Source organism: Watersipora subatra, chromosome 4 (genome assembly GCF_963576615.1).
Source record: "Watersipora subatra chromosome 4, tzWatSuba1.1, whole genome shotgun sequence".
Lineage (NCBI taxonomy): Eukaryota > Metazoa > Bryozoa > Gymnolaemata > Cheilostomatida > Watersiporidae > Watersipora > Watersipora subatra.
In genome coordinates, this window is record NC_088711.1 from 45,910,089 (window position 1) to 45,937,906 (window position 27,818).

The 27,818-nt window shown below is 33.8% G+C and overlaps 1 protein-coding gene across 2 annotated transcripts; it reads right to left on the reverse strand.

Annotated features, from left to right (window-relative positions):
• Positions 1 to 1,802: 1,802 nt before the first annotated feature.
• LOC137393331 (solute carrier family 49 member 4-like) lies at positions 1,803 to 27,474 on the reverse strand. Of its 2 annotated transcripts, none has more exons than XM_068079834.1 (11): positions 27,311 to 27,474; positions 20,376 to 20,774; positions 14,845 to 14,932; positions 13,461 to 13,624; positions 13,289 to 13,354; positions 9,683 to 9,730; positions 8,559 to 8,688; positions 7,559 to 7,670; positions 5,989 to 6,190; positions 4,563 to 4,751; positions 1,803 to 2,590 (listed from the first exon to the last, which is right to left on the reverse strand). In XM_068079834.1, the coding sequence occupies exons 1-11, from the start codon at positions 27,315 to 27,317 to the stop codon at positions 2,457 to 2,459; spliced, it is 1,539 nt and encodes a 512-aa protein (XP_067935935.1). In that variant the 5' UTR covers positions 27,318 to 27,474; the 3' UTR covers positions 1,803 to 2,456. The 2 variants fall into 2 exon arrangements, with proteins under 2 accessions (XP_067935935.1, XP_067935936.1); XM_068079835.1 differs by lacking the exon at positions 27,311 to 27,474 and adding an exon at positions 26,274 to 26,328.
• Positions 27,475 to 27,818: the final 344 nt, after the last annotated feature.

The window sequence follows — 27,818 nt, forward strand, 5'->3', positions numbered from 1 at the left end:
GGCGAGCTGGAACTTTCCAACTTGTGTGACTGTTAAAGATATACTTACACAAAATGTTAGTAGATTTTATTAGAAAGTATCGGTACTTCTCTATCATTTGCCATTGTTTTTGACGTTAGGAGTAACTTTACTGCCAGGATGTTTCAAGATTAAAATCGACCAAGCTTGATTGTGATTAAAACATTCAGAAAAAGAAGTGTGCGAAATGAGGTCACTAGTTGCAACTGTTACTAAAGTTGATATCGTCTATTGTGTTCAAGTTGCAGTATTATGGATCTCCATTCTGTTGGTCTCTTTGCAGTGATAGATGTCATAGTAGCACTTTCCCTTGATCTTAGTGTCTTAATCAAGTTTTGTCAATGTCAATCTTGAAACATCAGATCACCTCACACATAGAAATAATCACATAAAATAAAAATTTTTTGTGGAAGTTCATCTTTAATCTGTTAGCTCGTCACATGAATTATCATAATAGGAAGTGAACTTTATATACGATTTGTAACCATTAACAAGCAGAAGGATTAATTGAGCTAAATAAAAAAACATATTTTCATTTGTAAGTCAATTTAGGGCAAAGAGTAGATCTAGTCAAACCAGCTAAGTGCAGCTCAGTTCAGCCTTCCCCTCCACACTCCTTGAAAGGAGTGTGGAGGCAGAAAATGATGTACAATCTAATCAGGTGAGGATGCATAGGAGCCTTGACCTGAATAAAAGGTGGTTGTAAAAGAGGTCTATACCAACAAACGAAAAAAAAAAAACTATTTTAATCAACTGCAAATATAAAGAAATTCTAAAGAAGAGGACGTCTAACGAAGTTAGTTTTAGAAACTAAGGTCTCTCTTAAGCAGTGCAGCTGTGAAAGATGGCTACACCAATCAGTTGAAGATGCCAAGGCCTACTACCACCTGTTGAGAGTGACAAGGTCTACTACCACCTGTTGAGAGTGACGAGGTCTATTCCCACCATCAGTGGAAAGTACAGAGTAAGTTTTCTACCACCAGCTGAGAGTACAGAAGACGTCTACCAACATCAGCTGAGAGTACAGGAAAGGTCTACTACTAGCTGAGACTATCATCAGCTGAGAGCATAGAAAAAGCATACTACTACCAATAGCTGAGAATACAGAGAAGATCTACTACCATAATCTGAGAGTACAAAGGAGGTCTACCAACATCAGCTGAGAGTACAGAGAAGGTCTACTACTAGCTGAGACTATCATCAGCTGAGAGCATAGAAAAAGTCTACTACTACTAGCTGAGAGTACAGAAAAGGTTTACCACCAGCTGAGAGTACATAAGAAGTCTACTACCATAACCTGAGAGTACAAAGGAGGTCTACCCTTATTAGCTATAATTGTTGATGCAGTCTACCGCTATCAGTTGCAAAGGAACAAAAGAGGTTTGTACCAAATTCTGTACCACATTTGTACCAATGTCCATTATACATATTAGTTACACTTAAGAAGAAATACCCAGTCCGTTGTTTTATCATTTTATCTGACAAAGAATTTGCATGAGTTATAACTTATTGCCCTATCTCCGTTGTCACATATTCAACAAAATGGCTTTTCGCAATCAACAAACGACTGTGTCTAATTGAAAGCTAATTTTTGAATGTCTCATCAGGTTGTCAAGATTCCTATGTTCTCTGCTGGAGAGTCTAGTTCTGTAAAAACTTGAAATTTTGATTGTTGGAGAGATCATAGCTTTTATTCATGAATGCTATAATAATACATTTGATGCAATGAAAGGCAGAACCTTTGTATTCAAACAAGTATGCAAAAATAAATTGACAAATAGAGCTTCAATTTCTAAAATATATTGCCGGCTGGATGCGAAAATCATATCACAAGCGGCTTGTATAAATACTTCAGGCTTGACTTTAGGCCGCCAAGTACCATGAAATTTTAAACACATTTAGCAAGCCCATAATACAATAGACAGTGGGTATAAACTAGAGAGCAATGAAACCATAATACAATAGACAGTGTGTATAAACTAGAGAGCAATGAAACCTTAATACAGCAGACAATGGGTAAAAACTAGAGAGCTATGAATAAAATTTTTCATACAAATGCTGATGAATACGCTAGAGACAATTTTAGATATGTACAGTATGAGCATATTTATTTATTACATTAATGCATTTCAAACACTCAACAAACTTTACAAAATCAGAATATAACAAGTAAAAATGGCAACCTATTTGGTCAAATGGATTAATTTAGAGCCAAATTAAATGAACCATGGTAATAAAATTAATGCTTGTTTCTGTGTTCAGCTTACAATTTTTCAAACCACAAAAAACTGCTGCATTAGATTAAACAAAACTTAGTCAGCGTCTTGAATTTTTAAATCTGGATTTTGCATGAAGATTCTTTTGAGAAGGTAGGATTTACTTTTCATATGCTTTGAAGAATTGACAATGAAAATCTATGATTATTTTCGCTACTGCATTCAGCTGTCCACATCTTTCTCTTCTATCGCTGTGGCCTCTTCATCAAGTCTGCTAAACTTTTCTTTCAGTAAGAGCAACATGGGGAAGCTAAGTATACAAGCTATCAAACATGCTCCTGTTGTCCAAGTATCCCCTATTAATAACACAAAATGACAAGTTTTATCAAACACCTTAATAAATTTTACTATTATACAGCTATAAAGGGATGTCAACACTTTGATGCCAGCTTTTAAAAACATTACTTAGTGATACCATCTCTGTACGTGCGTACAGTACAAAGTATATTAAATAACAATGTATTATACATGTATATAATGTTATTAATAAATATTTAATTGATGTAATAATATAATAATTAACAATAATTATATGATTAGAAGATAAAAGTTGATGGAATAAATATTACAAAGTTTGAATAAAAGTGTTTTTAATAAACTATTAAATAACAAAAATAAAACATTTGTAATAAAACTCAATGCATGAATATGTGTACTACAGGCGTATCTAGCAACCAATTCTGGTACAAGGTTTGTTATGTATCATTTCCAGCTGCAATACGCTATGACGTGACGACTATAAACAGCTCAAGCTCAGCTGCAGCTTTTCCTGAAGCTGCAGCTGAAACTAAATGGCATCAAATAAAATCATTACTGGAAGATAAATACTTAAACAGGTTTACTACATTCAGCCGATACTTTTTTTGCAAATATCCAAAGCTATAACTCTAAGGCTAATCTACACTAGCTATTCAATTCGAATAGTTTTAAGAACTTTTCGAAGAAGCTTAAAAGGCCATTTGCTGATTTCAGGTGTTATCAGAATAATTAACACAATAGTTTGTACCTTAATTTACTAAATAACACATACTAACCTCTTGACCTTTAGGCATACGTAGCGCAAGCAAATTAAATTTGAAAATGAGCAGACTTCTAAACCGTTTTCAGAGTAGCTAGCCTAAAGAGTAATTTCTTTGTGTCGGCAAGAATAATATATTTCATTTAAGTATTAAGACATTTTGCACTGATTTTGTGAGACTTTGCCTATGGAATTTGTATTATTTTCACATTTTAAAATCTTTATAAAAAATGAATATGTGAATGTTTTATAACGTCAGACAAATGTTAAAAGACAGCCTTCAGAGAGTCTGTAATGATCAAATCTTAACTTACCTCTACATGAAAATTCATTGAAATATAGCATAATAATTTGATAAATGCTTGACTCGACATACAAAATAGTTTGCAACATATGAAATTCAAACTTTCTCACAACCTGACAGTTTGATAAAAAAGTCAAATAGCTGTATAATATGGTGCAATAAAATAAATAAATTAGCAATAAAATGTACAAATACCAAAGAGTATAAATATTATATCTGCTGTAAATTATAGTGCACTGGCAGAGATCATTATGTGTAGTAAGTATGTGTACAATTATGCCATGGTACAGCATTATGGTCTAGTCGTGCAGTTGGTATTGCACTTGGCTTGAATGCTGGATATCGGAGTTCAATTCCTGTGTGATGATTTTTTCTTAACCTTCTAAGGGTGGCTCAAGAGACAGCCTTTATTGTAGTGAAAATTAATTTATAGATTGATAAATGGCCTCTAGCAACTTACACCAACACCAAAAATACATCATTCTGAACTCAAGTAAAGTAACGTAAAGTAAGATTATTATCTTGTTAAATTAATATAAGCTATGCCTTATGTTTTTAAATTAAAAAAAAAAAAGTTTTATGCTTGTTCAAGTAGCCTACTTCCAGGTAATGCTTATATGTAAGTAGGCTACTAAAATGATTATCATTTCTTGTTAGACTCTAAAATCAGCTCAACAAAATAAAATGTATCTTTATAAAATATTTGCTCTATTTTAATACAGTTTTGACACATGAAGCAAAAATTGGAAGTGACTAACTTAAGGTTGGGCTTTTCAATGATTTGAAAATGCTTTTCATGACATGCACTTTGCTCGATCCCATGGAACACATGTAAAGACTAACATAATGCCATAATATAATACCATAATATAATACCATAATATAATACCATAATATAATACCATAATATAATACCCTAATATAATACCATAATATAATATCATACCATCATCTAAACCAGGGATGAAGAATATCGTGTAGAATATAAGTCCAAAGACATCATTAAGCACAGTGATGTACGCTGCCGACAGCCCCTCTGGCACTGGATAAGTGATTTCACATCCCAACTCAAAGTAGAGAGGAACTCCACCATTCATGCATATTGATATTCCAATAACCAGAATGTATAGCATCGCTGCAAACAAATTGCTTTACTGTGTAAATCATGAAGAATAATTTCTGTTTATCATGTTTTTTTTTGCATATTTATCCTACTATTTATAATATGTATACTGTTTTTTATATTTATTATGACCTTTATATACTTATCCTAATGTTACATTTACCCTAATTTTTAAGTTTATTACATTTTTTACATTTTTTATACTATTTATTATAGTATTTATAAATATCTTTATTTTTATCCGTATTCTAGTATTCATATTTATTTAGAATTTGTTGGTATTGTGCAGTACAACGATACAGCATCAGAAAGTTTATAACATACACATCAATAATAGTTGGTGCCTCAATTTAGCTTAACATTATTAATAGCTAACAACAAAACAAATAAAATGCATTAATTTAAAATTTTGTAAACAGTACCCTTAGGACATTTTGTGTGTTAGATGACTTTGAAACCAAAATGTTTTAAAAATACCTCCTAATTTTTGCTGCTATCTTTACATAAAAACTTGAATGCCAACATGCAACCATCCTAAATTTTAAAGAGAACAATCAATTATAGCATAGTTTCATCAGGATTTGTGGTGGGCATCACTAAAGCAGACCCTAAGAAATGAAAGTTAGGACTCGCATTATCAGTAAAAATGCTAAACAGTAAAAGACTGGTTTTGAAATTTCAACAATTTTTTTCATGTAATGAAATATATTATTTATACAAAAGATGAAAATTATTAAAACCTCATTTTCAATTTGAACGCAATGTTTTTAATTTAAGTCGTTTTTTTTCAACTTTACAAAATACATGTTCAAACGAGATCTTGAATTTAATATGGGATAGTTTGTTATAACAGAGAAGATAAAAAAGAGCTAATCTATTCATAAACATAGGATTTGGTTGGCATTCAATATAACATTCAGTAGAATCATAATGTGTGACACTTGTGTGAGCTTTGGTTAGCACACTCATAAACATTGCAACTAAATGTTCTTTGGTAGTGCAGCTGAGAGGACAGATACAGTCTACTATCATCAGCTGAGAGTACAGATTTAGTCTGCTACTAAAGAATGTTTGCTAGATAAATTCAACGAAAAAGCTTGAAAATGTTAAAAACAGCATGGTGCCTAAATAAAATTTTAAACTGGCTTCGACAAAATTCTAAAACATTTTGTAACAAATAAATAAATTGAATGTTATACAATGCGAGGTGGCTTGGAGAATTTAATTTGATCGCAACCATAAGAATTACCTGTTAATGCGACCTCATCTGAAAATCTTATATATCCCCATTGAATAAGGCCGAGTAGAGCATAGAGAAGCACTGAGCTGACAGACATTATGAGGAGGGCCCGCTTTGTGAGCCTCTTGTGTCGGTCTATCACCATGGCTATCAGTACAGATCCAATGCAGCCAGACATCATTGCTACGAAACCCATCCAGTCACCAACTGTCTGTGAAAGGACAACAAACAGAAAGTTGAAATCTTATGGCTAGCATTTTAAATAATTCAACTAATAGATTCATATTGTTTTTTTTAAAATTAATGTCTTTCATTAAAAGTTTGCCCTTATAACTGTTACTAATAAGGTAATCTTGTGCTAGATTATCCTTGATCGAGATCAGATGTCTCGTAAGTCTGTTGGTTGTACGACAGGTTTGAGTTGTTAAGTTCCGCCTTTTCCTTTTTATAAATACTTGCAGAAGTTTGCCTAGTTTTTCGAACCTTTTTAAAGATATTGCGGTTTATGACCTTGAACTTGTTACCTCAAAGAATGTACAAAAATCTCTTCAATTTTATGTTTGACTGTGTGATGTCATTGTAAAACAAATGAAAGTCACTTGAAGCTGAAATTACTAGCACTTGTGAGAGGCTTCAAGCACCTGTGAGAGGCTTCAAAAAGGTGGTCCCTCAAATAACGACATGTCAAAAATTGTCCAAACTGTGTTTAAAAAAGCTCAATAGAAATAAAACAATATTTTCTTCTAAAACTGTTAAATTAACCATAACTGTATAGATATTACTCATGCTCACTAAAGTGTTTTTGTCTTGTCTGGTATCTCGTGATAGGCTATCTGCCATTTCGGCGCACGCGGTAGCGGGCATTAGGTTAATATCAGCCATAGATAAAAGCACTATAAAAAAGACCTATGGCGCATACAAATGCTAAATGAAACGAAAACTGCAAAACAAATGAACCTAAAAATAAATAAAAAATACATACCATCTACCACAATGTAATCTAAAATAGCCTAACATTTGTTGACGCAAGAACTTAATGTAAAAAGAACTTTAAAATTTAATGTACCTGTCAAAATTCAAAATTTAAAACTTTCTATTGAGAAGCCAATAGAAGACAGTAAAAAAACGCGAAGCAGTACAGTAAAGTTTAAATAGACTATATTCATGCAACAAATGCTTAAAGGGGTGGGTGGGATCATTTAGTTACAGAATCTCTTACCATCGTTTTCAAAACAGAACCCCTGTCGCTAAGGGAAGATTTTCAAAATGGATTAATAAAGGATTAATAAAATGGATTAATAAAGGATTAATAAAAGGTCATGAAGCCTGAGAATCAAGTTATATTTCACTCTATTTTTGTGTTGGTGGTTTACTAGTCTTTGTGCAAAATAGAATTTGTTTATTGATAGCTAAACTCTATACCTTAACAGGTAGACATGTATTATCATATAAGGTACACGTATAACCTAAAATTCTCCATAGTTGCTTTAACAAAAAGTTGTTACCTCCTGTCAGTAAGAAAATATATGAGGAAAGATAATTCTTTCAAGCTCATTTTCTGCAGGTAACAGCCACTAACCTCATCAAGGAAAAGAGACGTAGAGAGCAACACTGAGAGCATCGGCAGCCATGCATTGAATGTTCCATTCGCCACGTTGAAGGCCATATTCAATATCCAGAATTGAACATTTCTGCATCAACATGAAAGAAACTTTTGCATACTGAATTTCGGAGAAACATTTAATTACTTTGGGCTAAGTGTGGGTTAAATTTGCAAAAATAAAAATAAGTGGCAAAACAAAGCATTCAAATAAATAGTTATATATACATATATATACATATATATACATATATATACATATATACACATATATACACATATATACACATATATACACATATATACACATATATACACATATATATACATATATACACATATATATACACATATATATACACATATATATACATATATACACATATATATATATATATACATACATATACATATACATACACATATATACATATATACACATATATATACATATATACACATATATATATATACATATATATACATATATACACATATATATACATATATACACATATATACACATATATACACATATATATATATACATATATATACATACATATATATACATATATATACATATATACACATATATACACATATATACACATATACACATATATATATATATATATATATATATACATATATATACATATATACACATATATATACATATATACACATATATATATATATACATATATATACATATATATATACATATATATACATATATATACATATATACACATATATATACATTTATATACATATATACACATATATATATATACATATATATGAACATGAAAGTTGTAACAAGTATGCATTGTAATGTAACAAATGTTTGAAGTTCAAGCTTTAGATTATTTTACCACAATTAAGAATTGTGGTAATACAATTGCTGAAATACAATAAACAACCATTGTTCATCTGTAAACTGTTAGGAATACACTCAGCTAGTAGAACATACTTGCTGGTCTGCTTGAGGCCAAGCCAATATTCTGTTCGTGGTTTAGTTTGTACAACACTTGGTGGTAGAAGTGGTCGAGCGGGGAAATAAGCGACGACCAGAATGAAGCACAAGACAGCCAGGATGGTATCTGACAATTGGTACAAAAAAGTTGAGGAACTGTATTTACGGCAAAAATAGCAGAAACCATGACATTCTTCACTGTCGTAGACTCACAACAACCAGTCATGAATTGATGTAGATATCATTAGGGTAAAGCTAATATTGACACTATTGAATCTACAGGTTGCTCATTGACTGACAAACTGATGCTCGTAATAATTCCAGCTTGTCCAACATTTTGAAGGCTAAACTTGGACACACAATCAGGTCTCCTGATCCTAGACCCGTATTAACAACTTTCCTTCGACTGTGAAATCACTCAGGAGAGCACAACTCCCTTTGAACTGAATATCATGTTGAAGCTCCAAGATTGTAGAACTCAATGAAAAAAAAAAGGGAAAATGGTTTTTTCATACTCGTTCAAAGATGTGACGTTTAAGAGACAACTGGAAAACACCATGATTGTAGTACACCGATTCTGATAGAGTGTGAATACTCAATAAAAATAGAAAAAAACAAGTAATTTTAGTGTAAAACTCTGGTTGCTGGGGAGAAGCTTTTTAGTTTTGTTTACTTATGACCTTTCATTACTAAGAACTTCAATCAGTGTCATTAGACACTAATGTTCTGTCAGCAGCCAGTTTTCATTTCTCGGTTGATCAGAAATGCTCTCAGTAATTTGGTGATATCTCAAAAACTAACTGTTCAATCAACTCGAAACTTCAGAATTAGACTGGAAACATCTTAGTCCTAAATCAGCTATAATTTTGTAATTTTATGTAAATTAAAAAGGTAAAAAAATAAAGCAAAACTATGCAGTTAAGTTTACTCGGGTGTTGGATCAAGTAAGAAAACAACTCCCCAAGTTATATCGGTCCAAAGCGTTTAAGTGTTAACCTTGCAGTTATTTTGGCAGCGTAGAATAAATACATACAAGAAAAAAATTAAAACATCATTTTGTGCTAGCATTTATGGTATCCAGATGTGCAAGCTAACAATAAAATCAAATTTGAATGACTCACCGAAATAGACAACATGCTTCAGGCCATTTTGGATCTCTAGCCTTCTGTCTAAAGCATAAAATATGTTCAACTGTGGAGTGATCTATCTTATATAACCGTATTTTAAAACCAAGGATAAAATATTTGTGCATAACATACTGTAGTGTTAGTGGTCAGATTAACCCCAATGAAAATTATTGGCAGGGAGAAAAACGTGGAGTTGTCCAACTTTGAAAGATATTAAGAATGCAATTTAGACTAAAGCCTTAAAAAGAGGAACTTTTGAGATGTGATAAAAATTATTAGATGCTAGGAATTAATTCAAAACTCAAATACCAACGCAAATATAAAAAATGATTTTGCTTTTAGTTATTGGAAGCTAAAACTAAAAGCTGCCAATATTATCATAGGCTACAACAAACCTGGCAGCAAATGAAGATATCTAGATTTTTACAACCACAATATGCTTTAAACTTATTACACTCCAAAAGAGATTAGTGTAAAGGTCTACACAAGTTGATAAGCTGCAAGATATATTGCTTCATACAAAAGAACAAGCCTTGGGTGCACATACAAGTAATATGACACAAAAGTTGCAAAATAAAAACGGGCATCATGCCAATACAATACTAGTTACATAAACTAAACACAGATGGTAATGGTATATATCAGCTCGCCCATTGTTGATAATGCTCATTCTTGTTGCATACAATAGATCAACAAAACAATGCGCTAAGGCTCCTGGTCAAAGATCTTTTTTAATTGCTGTATAAGGCGAAATTATTTTTTAAATGTCACATTTCTTTTTACATGGGACTTTCAAAATCAGCCAATCAGATTCGGTGCAGCGAAAGAGTTTTGAATAAACATCAACATACTGCAGCGTGTATCAATGACTCATAAGTATGTGTCACACCTCGGCAGATGGCCCAAATGATGGCATGTGCTACATCTTGGCAGAGCCCCTAAATGAATTGGCAGATGCCACACCTAGGCTGATGCCCCAAATGAATTGACAGATGCCACACCTAGGCTGATGCCCCAAATGAATTGGCAGGTGCTCATCATGCTATACTAATACGGAACCATGTAATCTTTTTAGCTAGCAACTATTTTACCACTTTTATCTAACTATTAGTTAAAACACCAAACAAAATACAACATCTATTACTTGATAAAAAAATGTTAATGTTTTGATGATAAATAGCTTGTTGAGATTTTAAACTTGCCGGATGATAAGACTTGACTAACTCAGGTTTAACTTTGTTTGGACTCAAAGCATGTGACAAGTAAGAAATCAAGACATCACAAGATGAATCACCAGATACAAGTTTAAGATTAAGCTCAACAAGGTTTTGCAAATCTATCTAAGCTTTTAGCGTGTAAATTGGGACAGGTGTCGCTGTTATCACTGGCTAATTTGCTTTACACTGAGGATCTATTAGCCTGTGACTATATAAAGCCGCTATTATCCACTTGTGCTGATTGAAACTCAGAGGAGACTCGACTTGAATTTGTGTCTAGCCTGTGGCCCAACATGCGACTATAGAATACATGGGCATCCTATAAGCGATGATTGCTGAAAAGTAAGTTTATGAACTAAGGCAAAATTTGTATGGCGGGGCTGCGGCGATTAAGAATGATAAACAGATGGTGATGAACAAAAGACCTTGAGGTGACAAAATGGGACATGTGAAATACGACTCGCCGCATAGATAGCTTTGTTAAAAGTGAGCAGTCAATTTGAACAACAACAGTAATATTACTTGCATTCTTGAAAACAAGTTATATAAAAAAAATCGCACAACACATTTATCTGCATTAGTGACTACAGTACACTCAACACCTCTATATACAGCATAAAATCACTTCTAATTCACCATCACATGCAGGAGCAACCATTGCTATAAGAACACACTATAGTTTGCTAAATTTGTTCTACCACCTATAGGCCTAGTGACAAAATCTCATGAAGTTAAAACAAATAAATGATGTAACATTATAAAAACATAAACTTGAAAAATACTAGGCTATATGTAAAAATACTACATTAACAAAGTGATACTAATTGGTAGCGAGTTTAGTAGTTATACCATAATAAAGACACTAACGCGGCTATATAACAAAACATATACATATACATGTTACAGCTTTATTATGTAGCTCACTGCGTAAATGAGACTCAAACTCTACGCATGTAGACCAATAGACTTACAGTATGTAACCTACTATACAGATAGATGCATAGACATATGTTAACTACTACGCAGGTAGATGCATAGACATATGTTAACTACTTGCAGGTAGATGCATAGACATATCTAAACTACTACACAGATAGATGTATAAACATATGTTAACTACTGCACAGATGGATGCATAGACATAGGTTAATCACTACGCAGATAGATGCACAGACATAGGTCAGGACATAGGACATAGGACAATATGTCACAGACATAAGTCAACTACTACGCAGGTAGATGCATAGACATATGCTAACTTCTAAGCAGTTAGATGCATAGACATAGGTTAACCACTACGCAGATAGATGCACAGACATAGGTCAACTACTATGCAGGTAGATGCATAGATAAATGTTAGCTGTGCAGATACATGCGACGCATAGACATATTTTAACTACTACGCAGGTAGAAGCATAGACATATGCTAACTTCTAAGCAGTTAGATGCATAGAAATAGGTTAACTACTACGCAGGTAGATGCATAGACATATGTTAACTACTTGCAGGTAGATGCATAGACATATCTAAACTACTACACAGATAGATGCATAAACATAATGTTAACTACTGCACAGATGGATGCTTAGACATAGGTTAACCACTACGCAGATAGATGCACAGACATGTGTTAACTACTGCACAGGTAGATGCAAAGATAAATGTTAGCTATGCAGATAGATGCGATGCATAGACATATGTTAACTACTACGCAGGTACTGTAGATGCATAGACATAAGTTAACTGCTGCCCAGATAGATGTAAAGATTATGAGCCGGCAGCAATTAAACATCACCATGGAAATTCAAACTTGGGTTTTTCATTAATCAGAATATGAAGCGAGTGCTATATGCAAAGTTTTGCGTAAGCTTTGCACTTTTTTTCTACATTATTTTGTAATAAATAAATTTGCCATTACTTCATACATTTTGTTCTCTTCATTCAAACTAACATGAAAGAAACTTCAGGATAGACCAAAACTTTATAGGAGTAAAATAAAACAATTTTTGTAGCATTTTGAGCTTCTGCTTCCAATGGTAAGACAACCCTCTTGTGATACATTCTTCATAGAAATACAAGTGTTGTACATGTTTGTTCTGTTGACTTTTGGAAATATTCAACTTTGTTTTTTTGTTAATTTTAATTTAAAATTAATATTTTTAATGTTTTGCAAGTTTTACAACTGTTTTCCCTTTATCTTTGGCTCACTAAAAAGCATTAAAAATTCATAAACCTTTTTAAATCACTACAAAATTAAAAGAGTGGCTGCATGAGGCACTAAAATAGCAATTGACTCAACAAAAGTTAGCACTAAGTTCTCTTTCATACTGAACCAAGAGTTATACTTCACAAATGAACAGAAACAGAACAACAATCAACTTACCATCTGAAATATTAGCGCTATGCTCGAGCTCGTAGGCAGTGATCTTGACCCCACTAATGATAGGACCTAAAAAACACACTCCCCTAGTTAAAACTGTAAAGAAAAGCTCATTGTCTAATGAAATATTCCAAACACAGAACATGCAAAGTACATTGGATAAATTATAATTCACCTATGATGAAGCCAAGACCTATGCCGAAGTGTGGACTCATAGCAGCAAATGCCGTTGCAGTTGTCCTCTCGGCTACAGGAAACCAGAGAACAGAGAGAAGCGTGGGACCAACTAGGGCTAAAGAACTTGATAATCCAGTGAAGAAGCACCCAAGAGCGAACACCCTAAAAATAGTCACCGCATCAATAGAGACAGCAAGCAACCAATATTTTTTGCTTGTTTTGTCAAACTTTAATTCTATAAAATTCTAAAGCAAAATTACAGAAATGTTCAGTTTCATGTCATATTCTTTGAATAACACTTCTATTAAAATCTGTTTTGATTAAACAAAATGTTATTTGCGATAAACAAACAATGTATGTTTGAATAACTATAAAACCAAATTAAACCAGTTTATTGAAAAAAGTGGATGTTTTTGGAATTCAAATTTAATGCTACATTCGCCTTTACTAGTCACTTGTTTTTAGCCTGAACCAGAGTGTATTTGAGACCTTAACAGGCGCAACTTACTACCCGCCTCAATTGATTTCTATTGCAATTGACAAATGTTGATAACAAAATTTGACTTGTAAAACTTGCTTACTTTGAGTAACAAAATTTTATTGTAAGCATTATAAATTAGCATGCTGCTCATATTTTTGAGACACCTGTTTGGAACATGGTATTAATTTGTTCCAATGTATAAACTTTTACTCGAAGCCGTATGTCCTCATGTCCTACAGATTTATGCTGCCATAAAGTTGAACAAGAATAAAACTAAAGACCAAGCTAAATTAGGATATTTTAATAGACTAACTTTTGTTTCTTTTTCTATTAGAGCGCCACTTGCGATCAAATCTAAACCCATTTTTGTGTTGAGGAGGCAGCTCATACTTTTTTGCTGAGCGACTTATAGTTCCAGCCTTTAGTTAGGTTTATTAAGCGTACACCTGTGTCATTTATAGTAACAAAGATAATAAGAACTACAAAACCCAGGCATAACGTAAAATTTTCAGAAAGCTGCCCTAAGAATTTGAAATAGACATAGTTCTTTCTTAGACGAGTAAGTTATGTGCATGTATAATAAGTATGCATTTCTCATTGGCTGGTTGCATTTACACGTACATGTACATTGCAATGAGTGGTGTATACCAGTTTAAAAGGTTGTTCCTGTAATGATATAAAAATGCTTGCATTTTGAAGGTATGAACCAAATCCACCGATCACACACTTCAAGCATCCAAGAAATTTTTGATATAAACTAGCCAGTAACTACATAACGGTACAATATTTTACTCAATAAAAATTGCAACATAATCATATTCTTGCAATAGGACTGGCTATTATAGCCGAAGTGCATTAGTCTTGTACGTAATATATAGCCATTAATCATTATTATACAAACCCTTTTGCGTGCGTAACATGTGCTATGTTCCATATTATCACACATATCAGGAGAAATACCACCGCTAGAACTGTGCCCACTCTCAGATCTAAAACAAAGACATGTTTTACAGATCCGGCTGAGAATATAGCAAATTGAAACATAATAAAAACTTGTTTAGGTCAGCATATTTTGACACTCTGAAGTTTTGAGTCAGTATCACTCAAGTATGTGACCAAGTTAGACCAAGCCTAGATATTTGATATTTGAGAAAATATTAATATAATAATTTATTGATGCAAAGTAGACTAGAGCAAGTTTTATTGGCAAAACTTTGAACACTTTTAAGTACTATTTTTGTAAGGGAAACAAGTGCAATTAAATCCTATTTGTTGCAAAACCATAGCATTCATTTCTTTGCCTTCACCAGATTCTAAAAAGCTTCTTCCAAGTTAACCTCTCAGGCTTGCATCTAGAACTCATGGAATTTATCTTAACTGTTGAAGTTTATTAATGATATATCTAATCTCAAACTGGTACAAAATTAATTGTTTGGTAAATTACACTACAAAATTTTACTTAAGGAGACATGTAGTCAATAATATGCTCACTTGTGATGATTCCATAGAATACACAAAGAATGAACTCATCAAGACAACATTTTACAACTGTTTACAACAATTTTTAAATAAAAAGTCAGCGATTACTTTCTATTGTCTATTTGCTGTTTGTTATTTAGCATGTTACACATCTACATGTATGATAACCTTGTTACAAGTTACACCGCAAATTTCTTTGCTATTTTTTGCTATTTCAGGTTATTTTACTTCAAAATGTTCATTCAAAATAATAAACAATATACATTATATGTAATTTCATCTTTTTCTAACAAATAAAGTGAGTTTACTTGCTCTTTCATCGTTAACCATGCATTTCACTTGTTATTGGGTACAGAGACTCATCACAAACTGCCGGTATGTCCTAACTTCATTACAGAGTTATTCAATGCTACAAACAGGTGCCCTTTTTTAGGAGCACAACAACAAGTTTCATACTCCGCATAACAACTTATTTGACAGTAGCGATTCTTCTACATGTAATGGTTTGCCTTTCTACTTATGCTCTATATCTGACATCATGCTTTCCAAAAATCTGCCCCTCACTTTAACCTTGATATTTATACTTCTATAGTTTTTGTTTTTCGATTTCAAGATTTTTTTTACTCGAGCTGTGAAACTATGTAATCGAATAAAGTTAATTATTATATAGCTACTCATCTCTGCAGACAAACTTTATTCTAGTTAATGAGATCTATGATATACACATGAGCAAGGTCAAGGCCTGTCTGTGTACATTCCATTGTTGAAATACCGAACACTGAGCTTTGAAGATTTAGAAATCTATTTTAATAGTTTAAATGGGTCAATACGAAATTCTTTAAGTATTTGGCATGATAGAAATTATATAATCCTATTACAGACTAGCTAGAGTTATCATCGGCCAAAATCCGCCTTTGAGCTCAGTAAAAATATGCTTCTTTTCTTCATCGCAACAGATATATTCACCAAATTATAAATCATCTAATGCTATGGGGGTTTAAGCCAAGCCTTTGATTTCTGAATCCATGGACCGCTGGATAATTTCTGAAACTAGGAAAACAGTGATTCAGATATTGAAAAAAATATCTAAAATAATAATGATTAACTTTCTGTCGTAGAATGTCTTAAGGGCATCTAAACAGACTGAAGACATGGAGAACTGCAGGACCTTTCACACCTACTTTCAATACCATCAGCACCAAAACCAGCGACCTTGCTACATCGCTAGCAATTTATTGGCTAGTTCCGTTATCGTCAAGCCTACTTTTTTGTAGTTACTAAGCTCTCTGTCGCAAAATATTTTTGTGATAGAGGTAGAAAATCTTTAATTTAAAGTAGTTTAATATGGCAATACATATATATATACATATATATATACATATATATATATATGTATATATTTATATGTATATATACATATATTTAATATGGCTGGTACATTTACTATTGAATAATAATGTATATAGAGGTTTGATATATCAGCTCATATATATCATACACGCATGTACATGTTCATGTATATATGTCAAATGTACATATGTCGTCATCAGTCGTGAATTCAGCCATGAGTTATGCAATGCCTGTAAAGGCATCACAGCAGTTTTACACCCAACTTAGCGGTTGGTTTTAGAGTGCTTTCACACCCATAATGTCTCATGATCTAAGGCTCTTTGTGATGAGCCAACTTTTCGTGTTCAAAACAATTAATGATATTATCATTTTGATACTTTATCGTTGAGCAAACTTTTAAAGCTAATAATTTTGAAATGTTATGGACAAATAGAACAAAAAAACGCTAACTATACAGTTAGCAATAATGAAATTAAAAGTTACTGATTTTAGATAAATAGTTGGGAAGAACACGTTGAATTAAATGCTGGAATTGTTTAGCTACTAAATCAAAGACATCAGACACTTTCTATTCTAAACAATGACGACATGGAGCCTTAGCTTGTGTAAGCTCTCCTTTGCGTAGACCAATGATTAACAGATATTCAGAGGTATCATACAGAGCTCGTGACAAGAACGAATAAATCATAAATTAACATAAATAACTCATACAATAACATAACTACGTGAACTTGCTCAACGCAACAGAATCATGTGACTAGCTGATATGTCATCAGAGCCAGATGTAAGCAATGTGCTATTTTTATGATCTGTATCAAATTTCAAAATGCTGGTCCAATACTAAATAGTGATTGGCTGAACACTGGGCACCCTGCCACTGACTGACTATACAGGCACTTCCCATCTAGCCAGACTCTATAGCAGTTCATAACATGGTTATACAGTCCAACCTCGGTTTCTGACCATAGTCTGTATTAGAAGGCTGTTCAGTAGGCAATTTTTAAGTAATCCGAAAAGGCCTTTCCATTAAAAACCATGTTAATAGTTTCAATCCATTTAAAGACAAAATTTTTTATCAAAGCATTTTTGTATTATTTTATCCCATAAGATTTATTTTAATAAATAAGATAATGTTTTCATGGATGCTATAGTGATAGCTGAGCTCGGCTGAATTTCCTTATTGAGAGCAACTCACGTCCTAGCCTTGTTTTCTCATATTTTTATGTAAAACCAATCCTTTATTTAAAAAAAATACACTCAGACGCTGGCAAGTATTTCATAAACTACCACAAACAAACACGCTGAATACTAAAAATAACAATTCCTCAGATTAGGTCAAGAGAGTTCAACTTTCAAATTTTCATTTAGTAATAAAAGCGAAACATTCTCAAATTTTCTGTTCGAAATTTTTTAATATCTGAGACGTTTAAAAGTCGAAGTTGGACTACATATAGGAAAAGCTATTGTTACCTATCAGAGAAAATACCAACCAGCTACAATAGACATTGGTAAATAATTGAGTACACAGAGACGATCTACTCACTGCTAGATATAACTAACATAAACAAGTAGGTTGCATGCATAAACATGAATATCAGGTTCTTCAACAAACGTTTAATAAATAAACAAGGAATAATATACTCGAGTCATTTACCAATGTAGCGCTTGGAGTAGATATGATAGCAACAATGGTTACATATGAATAATATTGATTAAAAAATTAAAAAAAAAAAGATATTTAAATCAGCGATACATTACTTCATAGAATATGTGGTAATGACGCAGCAAGCATGTCATTGGAGGTTCAATTTGGATAGCGAAAGGTTTTTGCTATAAAAAATGCACGATTATCAGATTATTATAACCAAGGCTTCAGAAAAGCTATTAATGGAGTTGGCTTTTTTCTATGGTAAAAGAATAACAGCCAGTAAAATTGCGCATGCATTATCATCAACATAATATTTTTCAGTGTGATTCACTAAAAAGTCGAAGTCAAAAATGCACGATTGTCTACTATTACGAACAAAATTATGTTAGTGCATTATTCAAGCCAGCAAGGATTAAGGCCATTGAATTTCGAATTTTTTCAAACTTTAAATTGTGCCAATATCATATTCACAATCTGACTCATTCAGCTAAACTAAGAATATGAAAACCGCTCAGGTTTAAACTTTTTAATATTTTGCTCACTTGAATTACTGGTTGCAAAGGCAACGAAAGTGTGCAGCAGGCAGCATTTGAACATGCATTTTGTAAAGAGCAAACCAAAAGCGGGAAGTCTCAAATTTGGTTTAACCTAAATCAGAATACTGGACAGTTATTACTGAGAAGAGGAAAGTGTATCAATTCTGTTTAATTAAACGCTGGTAACCATACATATAATAGTAAAAACATTTATATTTGACAAAATGCAAATAAATAAAACATCTTATTTCTAAAAAATGAATGCATTTTTTCAATTACCAATTCAAGTTTCTATTTTAATTACTAATATATTGTATCTTTAATATTTTTTGTTTTATATTTCATTCTAACCTCTAACCCAAACAGTTTAGGACACAATGAGAAATCGCTAAGGGTGCCCTAAAATTTATCAATATCTTGAACTTCATATTTACATTACTTCTTGCATTTTTGTCATCAGGCACAGATAAAATGCCCTGTATTTGCACAGTTATTTAAAATGTTGGAAGGTATTTGATTAGTGCAGTTATTATTAGAGTGACAGTCCACTAAGCTGACCTTGTGACAGTCCGCTAAGCTGACCTTGTGACAGTCCACTAAGCTGACTGTCACAAGGTTGAGTCTCATACAAAGTAACATTTTGTTCTAACCTCCCACCGTGGCTTTGGTCTGACAGACGAACTGACAGACGAACTGACAGACGAACTGACAGACGAACTGACAGACGAACTGACAGACGAACTGACAGACGAACTGACAGACGAGCTGACAGACGAACTGACAGACGAACTGACAGACGAACTGACAGACGAACTGACAGACGAACTGACAGACGAACTGACAGACGAACTGACAGACGAACTGACAGACGAACTGACAGACGAACTGACAGACGAACTGACAGACGAACTGACAGACGAACTGACAGACGAACTGACAGACGAACTGACAGGCGAACTGACAGGCGAACTGACAGGCGAACTGACAGACGAACTGAAAGACGAACTGACAGACGGGCCGACAGGCGAACTGACAGACGAACTGACAGACGAGCCGACAGACACGACATGAGAGATCATCAAGTGTAATAAGAAACTGCAAAATTATTCTGAAAGTATTTGATTGGCTCAGTTGGTAAAGCGCTAATCTACCAACCAAAAGTTACGGGTTCACAACTGGCAACAGCCATCTCTTTTCCAACCTCTAAGCATGGTTTCAGACAGACAGACAGACTGACATATGGGAACTTATAAATGTAAAGATTGCATGGGCTACTAAACATACTTGATTCTTGACTGAGTAGATGTCGCTATACAAAAAATTGCAAAATTACTTCAATTATATTTTTCCGTCAACCAGTTTCGACTTTTCAGCCCGAACTCAGCGAATTGTTTAAGAAACCTTAAAAGAAAGACTCACCTTTCCGCTCTATGAGGTACATAATGGGAAAAGAGCAGAGGACTATGCCAACACTGCACATCGCGAGAGAAAAGGCTATAAAGTCACTTGTCCATCCAAAAGCGATATACATGGCGTCTCCTAGAGGTGACCAAGTATTCCACAACAGTCCTTGACAAAATGCGACAAAACAGAAAACAGCTAACATATACCATCTCTTTCGATAGACCTTTGTGTGAACACGGTCTGAGAGCATTATACTCGCATGTTCAACTGCAGGTGTAGCAGAGACAATAGCTGTAGAGTCTTCTTGCATTGAAGATTTAGAGGCTAATAGAGGGTAACTTTCATCAAAGTTTTGAGATCCCATCTTGTAGGAAGATGTGTGTTTGCCTAATTTTTCTCTGCGTCCTCTGGCCTCTACAACAAAAGTTTATTTTGCTAAAATTTTTATGTCTTTTACGGTAAAATTTCATAGTATAAATAGTTTAAAAATTTAACAATTTAATCTTGCTTCACATGCATCTTACAGTGTAGCTCCATAGTATGTGATATACCGCAGTGATGTCATTGTTGATGAGGTTTGGTTGCGCCTGGCTGACCCAAATTGAGTATGGCCCGTGTATTTAGTTCCAAACCTTTGGTGTTTTAGCATCTAATCTGGCGGAGACGCCCACCTCCCCCTCCCTAACAAAAACTCCCAACTAATATGGTTCAAGTACCGGCACTAACACAAACCAGAGCATCTGATATAAACCTTTAGCAAATAACAAATGTAAAAATTATTTGTTAGCCTATCTATTATTTGGTGAATAACGTTTCAGTTGTTGCATAACATTCTGGGTGAGGAAGGTTGAACAGTTGATCATCGCTTCAATGAATGAAGAATATCCGACCTTCTGATGCATGAAGTTAGTATCCTAACATCCTAGTACAGAGCTGATGAGAAATGGTGTGTGACTAATTTTTTGTGTGATATGCCGTGAAGCTGTCAAATTAATTATACAACTGGACCTTAGCTAGCTGCCGATGAACGTCAACTTAAGTGACCCAGTTATTGAGGAATACCTCCTTAGATATACAAAGGAAAGAAATTTTGATAACAATGATAAGGTGTGGTATAACAAAAGCTAGCTACTATGAGTGTGTACTCATAGCGAGTGTTTATAGTTTGCAGTGAATGAAAGTGTTCAGAAGGTATTGATCAGTAGTCCAAGGAATAACAGAGCCTTTGAAATAGAAGACAATGAAAACAGAAAATACCAATTACGCTTGACCAACTTGAAATACGCAACAAGTTTCCAATTTTTATTAGTTTACCTAATTATTTTCTATAAATAGGTCTAAATGGATTCTCTAACCTCTTAAGTAGCCGGTCACTTTAGACAATTCTGTGAATGATTTCAAAATCGTCAATTACCTTACATAAAACTCAAACATGTAAATGATATACTATAAGTTGGGCAGGCAGCTTCTGACATTTACTGCTAATCTGCCTGTGCCTGTTGTAGGGACAGCAGAGTGAGTCAATCTAGCAGCAAAGTGAGTCATTCTGCTGCCAGACAGACCCTCTTTCTGGAGTATGACTTATTCTACTGCTTGAGTTAGTCAGACTTCTGCCAGAGTGAGTCACTCTACTTGCCGCCAGAGTGAGTCATTCTACTCACTGCCAGAGTGAGTCACTCTACTCACTGCAGGAGTGACTCACTCTACTCACTGCTAGAGAGACTCACTCTACTCACTGCCAGAGTGAGTCCCTCTACTCACTGCCAGAGTGAGTCCCTCTACTCACTGCCAGAGTGAGTCCCTCTACTCACTGCCAGAGTGAGTCACTCTACTTACTGTTAGAGTTAGTAACTCTTTTACCAGCAATTACTAGTGAAACAGTATTACTCCATTTAGCACATTCTTTTGAGTAATTTTTAAACAGTGACATTAATTCTTTACTGTCATTGAATATTCCCATATCTCATTGGCTACCACCACAGGTACACACACCAGATGTAAATTTCTTGTTAGGTAAACAAAAATACATTGGCCCAGTAGCAGTTACAGTAGAACATAATAGCTTCGTAAACCCACAAGTATCTCACGGTACTTTCACAGCATGTTTTCCTTTCACTTCTAAAGATTAGATCTGACTCATCCACATGAGAAAATATATCATGGTTTTTATACATTTATTTTCCGAGCGATGAACACTGGGTAATAAGCTTCCGCTGGCTTTGAAAGAATCAACTAGCTTAGAGAAACTATCTACAAGCAATATCTTCAAAATGGTTTGATTGTAGTCTGTAAGAAAAAATCTACTGACAGCGCAAAATATTATTTTACTAACCACGGCAGCAGATAACATTAAAGATTGAGGTTTCAATAATACTTTTGCTTAATTTCGACTAAGTTTAACAAAATTTTCTAGTTTTGAAAATGGAAAGCAAGATTTGCATTCTTTACAAAATAGTGACTGGAATATATTATAGTCAATATTTTGTAAAGATTGACTAAAAGTGAATCTTCCGGCAAATGTTGGCACTTAGAAGATCAATATTCAAAATTGTTAGGATGCACAGGACAGGTTGGATTCAAAACAGACTCAGTTGTTTCTAAGATTATAAACTAAAATGCTAATATCATGCAAATGCATGGGATACAGCAAAAATGTGTCATGGCGGTTGCAACACACCTCTACCTACTCTCTCAGCTCGGATACTAAACTATGACTATCAAAGGTTGTTGTTATACTCATGGACCACCTTATATATTTCCCAGGTTTGGCTTGTACGTGTTCAAGAATATGAATAGACAATCTTCACTGAAAGGGAGCATTCAACCCTTTCGATTCTTCAACCACCCTAATATCAATTGAGTTATGTACAACTGACTTCATGATATCTTCACGCAGCAATTTGTTTTGTAAATTTATTACAATAAGGTGTCTAAACCAAACTAATAACATATACTGGATATAACAAAACAGCAAGCTTGATACATATTCTGTGTGAAACTGAAATCCGTAAAAGAAAAAATTTGTACACATGAAAGTAAACTCAATAACTGCAATTTTAAATGTCTGAAGAGGACAACAAGCAACCGACTTGGTAACATCGGCTGAGATGACAGCGGGCAAGTTTGTTAGACTTGACTGGTTTTTAGTAGTTAATCATGACTTTTCTCTGTGACATGATCTATCACGTAGGCTATGTGGCTTCATGAATACTCGCCCATCGCTCTCTGTTGTTTGTTATAAAGAGATCGCTGACATCCATTAATCAAAACACAAGCATGTCCTCAAGCAGGGGAATTTGATAACGAAACTAAACTGAGTGTTTATCATCTATTGTGAAGCAACCAGTATTGTTCTATCATTTCTTATTTAAAGTATGGAATGGGATTCAGAACCTTTTAATATCACTTCTTTATTTAAATATATCATATTATTAGTTTTCATGAACCTTTTGGTTTGTTGTCTGAGACCTGATATATGAAGGATGAACTCACACAACCTGAGATGCCTGGCATGACCTGCCAATGACCTGGCAATGACCTTATCACCAGGTTTAGCTTGTTAGTATTTGTTTGGAATATTTTACAGCTGAGTCTCTAATGCTTGTTTTGTTCACTGTAAGTGTTTTAAAGGTTCTGAATATATTGTAATATATTGTATATATTATATATTATTATACAATATATTATATTATATAATATATTGTATTATATTGTATAAGTTTTATAGCTTTTCTTTTTGTTAATAAACCTTTGAAAAGGCGATTTTACTGGCCAATATGTAGCCAACACGAATTTTTTTAAATATACTCCTTAACGACCAAGCGCACTATAAAACCTGAGCTTGTGAACTTCTCTTTACATTGTAGACTGATTTTGTGAACGGAGACACCTCTATACATATATCTATCAAAGCTTTTAGAATTGTTTTTAGTAGAATGTTAAACTATTAACTAGCCGGCAGGAAATACTTCAATTAAAACCAAAGTTGACCAAGAGTGTTGATATCAAAGGGGAGCTCTGTTTTGAATATACTTACACTAAGAATGAAGTACAGAGAGGAAAATGCATGAATATGCCTTAAGCGAAATCGAAAATGACAGCATAACATAATCTCACCCTGGAAATATTTAATATTTTTGCTTTGCTTACTGCTTCATCAAAATTGACTCCACTGACTGTCAACCAATTGTCAGCGGTCTGTGGGTAAAAACCCAACTGAATGGATTAAATTTATGAAACTTCAAGTAAAATTCGTTCGTCAACCAAGCTAAAAATAAATTTTGATGGCGTGAAAACTTTGAAATAAAAACGTTAATAAAAAAAATGTTAAAAACAAACAGTTATTTCCCTTAGGTGTCCTAGCAATGGCTGCAACCAAACAAATGCTAGATCTTGAGCAGTCTAAAACCTAGTGGTTTTACTTAAGACTCACTCTGTCAGCAGGCAGCGTGTAACTGATAAAGAGACACAAGTATGTGGCTGCAGCTTTGACCGAGTTGGTAATTTGATAGGTTGTGCGCACTATTGAAGGACAGAAGCCGCAAGAGTATAAACTTATATTGTGACTCTGTTAGTAGTAAAACAATAGGACAGACTCATTAACAAAATGCTTGTGATTATTTTGTAAACCACATCCATGTTGAATACAAAAAATAATGTTTCTTCGAGTTGTCAGAAGAGTTCAACTTTTTAATCTTAAATCAGCGCCTCAAGCACTTTCTAACTTAATTCCTTCTAACTTACTTTCTTCCAACTTATTTTCTCCAAACCTGAGACTTTCACAAATAAAGGTAAAGCTTTATATAAAGTACTAAACTAGCAATACAAGTTTCTACAGTCTGTAGTTACAGCCATAAAGTCAGCAATTTCATAGGGACTATCAAAGACATGTGGCTTGATGATGCCCTTGTTAAAATAATCACAGCTTTAACACAAAATTGTGTCCAAGGATTGACGGAAGACCTTCCTACAAATTTGAAGGTTGCTAAACTGTAAGAGATACTTCAACTAAAACTTCAATTTAAATAGGCTACATACACAATACATACTAGCACTGTGACAGTCTTGTGTACTATGAGAGATTGCCAGATGTAATAACTATATGCATAACTACTCAACAACATCTAATGTACCTGACTGGTGCAGATGTTACAGCATGAGTTTATGAAGCCAAATACTACGGGTTCAAATCCCTATGAGGAAATCTTTTTCACATTATTTTACCAAGTCCTCAGACAGACACGGCTTTGATTAAAGTTGATATTCTGCAATTGATGCCCTGAAAACTCGGTGTATTGTGTGGGTGAACAGATGAAACTCTGCTAAAAAGTACTTTTTACAGTACACAGTACTTTATGCGAAACCAATTTTAACATCCCAACAGATCTAGCTTATCATACAAATATTTGAAAAAATCCATTGAATTTTATTTCTAAAGTGTGAAAACTTGACATCAATATACAAACAACTGCACTACCACATGAGACCCGTTTTAAATGCTGTCAGGTAACTTATTTAAAAGTTTTGTAGACATTGTCTCATAAAATTTTATAATAGCGATGAATTTACCACCTCGTATGTATCAAAACAATACAGTTTATAACAAATATATAATATTAAAAATCTGAAGCCTACCTATTGTTAGTTTAACTTAGTTCTTAGTATAAGGTGACATTGGAGTTCTTCATCTTCAATGGTCATAGTAAAACAATTTGAACAAAATTAATATCACTGGCATCCTGAGTATTGCTTGATACTAGCATATGATGTCTTTATAGTTGCTTCACAATTTGGTTAGCAGACCGGCACATTATGACTGAACATTCCTTTTGTAAAATTCTGAGCAAAGTCAAAATTGTTCACATTTTGATTAAATAAATAGCGAATAACTTTAGAATGATAGTCTTGTCTTACCTTATCTAACAGCATGCGAGCTTTTTCTCTTGCACTTACTATTTGTACTTGTGAGCGGAATAAGTATTCATAACTATCATAGACAGTTGTCATGGCTCAGTGAACAAATCAATTCGAAATTTTGCAGGCTTAGCGTTTGCAGCTGATTCAGCCTTAGATCTTAGCACAGATAAATTAAAGGGCAGGCAACCTATTACTCGGTCCAACTTTCAGTTTACCCTGCCACAGCTATAAGCTATCATGTACATCAATGCCTCCATTTGAGATATTAAGGAGCAATGTTCGGTGAAAGACCTCTTGTATGAGAAAGGAGGTCTACATATAATAGGTCTCTTTATAACACACTCACATCTTGGTTTTCAAACAAGTCAAACTTATACAAGTTAAACTTGACACACAAGGAGTTTCTAGAATATTCTTATGCTTATGGCTCAGCCGGATCTATCAGGATCTATCAAATGCTGACCGAACATAGATCAACGATGAAGGCTTTGGTTAAGAATAACAGTTAAAGTGAGAGAAGCCTCAAAAGTTTGCAGTCATATGAGTTCGCCCATGTTCATATTTGTTTGGTTAGGCTCAACTCAATCTAGCGGTTGATGGGGAAAATTAATACGGTATTGGTTTTTATTTCCTCACATATGCATGAATTATTTGTGATTGATAAAACAACTGCAATCACATCAGAACAAGAAACAACCAGAATTTTGCTACCACTTGAGTTCTATTTCAACATCTTTGATTGTTCTTTGCAAACTTAATAGCTTTTTTTCCAATATGTGAATTTGTGTGAAAATATCTGATTTCAGCGAGCCTCACTCCTTTATATTTCCATCCAATCAATTGATAAGAGTATATTGTCAATTGTAGAATTTTTGTTACAAGTTGTCTCATACAAAGCCTCTCTGAAAAGCTAACAGGCAAACGGTGCAATAGCGAAACACCAAAAAATCGAGATTATTATAGTGTCCAGAATCCACAATAGCTAAAAACATGAACACTGAAACACAAAACTAACAGCATCTATGATGACCCACCAGACATTGTCTTTACTTCTTCCTTTTGAAGATGTCCTCTGTAAGTGGATTTGAAACGGTCGTTGAAACGACACTTTTAAATGTTTGCTGTTTTAGTATGTCAATCTTCTGAAATAATCACGACAGTAATACAAAGTTTGAAAAGCCTTTAGGCAGTGTTACAAGATTACCAATAAGTCAGGCTACTTTGAGCGGCAGGGACTGAATGATCAAATGTTCACGCATTGTGCTAGTGAATTTAGCTTCTAGTATTGATGAAACAAGAGCCGCCGCGGCTAGCTATTGGATGATGAGCTATGAACAAATCTACAAAAAGCTTAGAAAGCTTAAAGAAGCTAAACTGTATTAGAATAACTATATATACATCAGTGAAGGGTGCCCCTTCTGAGTAAACAGGGAAGAGCTGTGAGATATGACATATTAAAGGATTGTAGGATATAATTAATTATCTTGTGAACGGCCAGATGCTGAGCTTAAAACGTGTTAAACGTTCCAAAATGACAGACCT

What these genes read in the sequence shown, in the direction of transcription:
- LOC137393331 (XM_068079834.1), bottom strand. An exon ending in GGCCTCAAGCAGACCAGCAA is followed by an intron (nt 7,671 to 8,558) that starts GTATGTTCTACT and finishes ATGTTGATGCAG; the next exon opens with AAATGTTCAATTCTGGATAT. An exon ending in CGTCTCTTTTCCTTGATGAG is followed by an intron (nt 6,191 to 7,558) that starts GTTAGTGGCTGT and finishes GTCCTTTCACAG; the next exon opens with ACAGTTGGTGACTGGATGGG.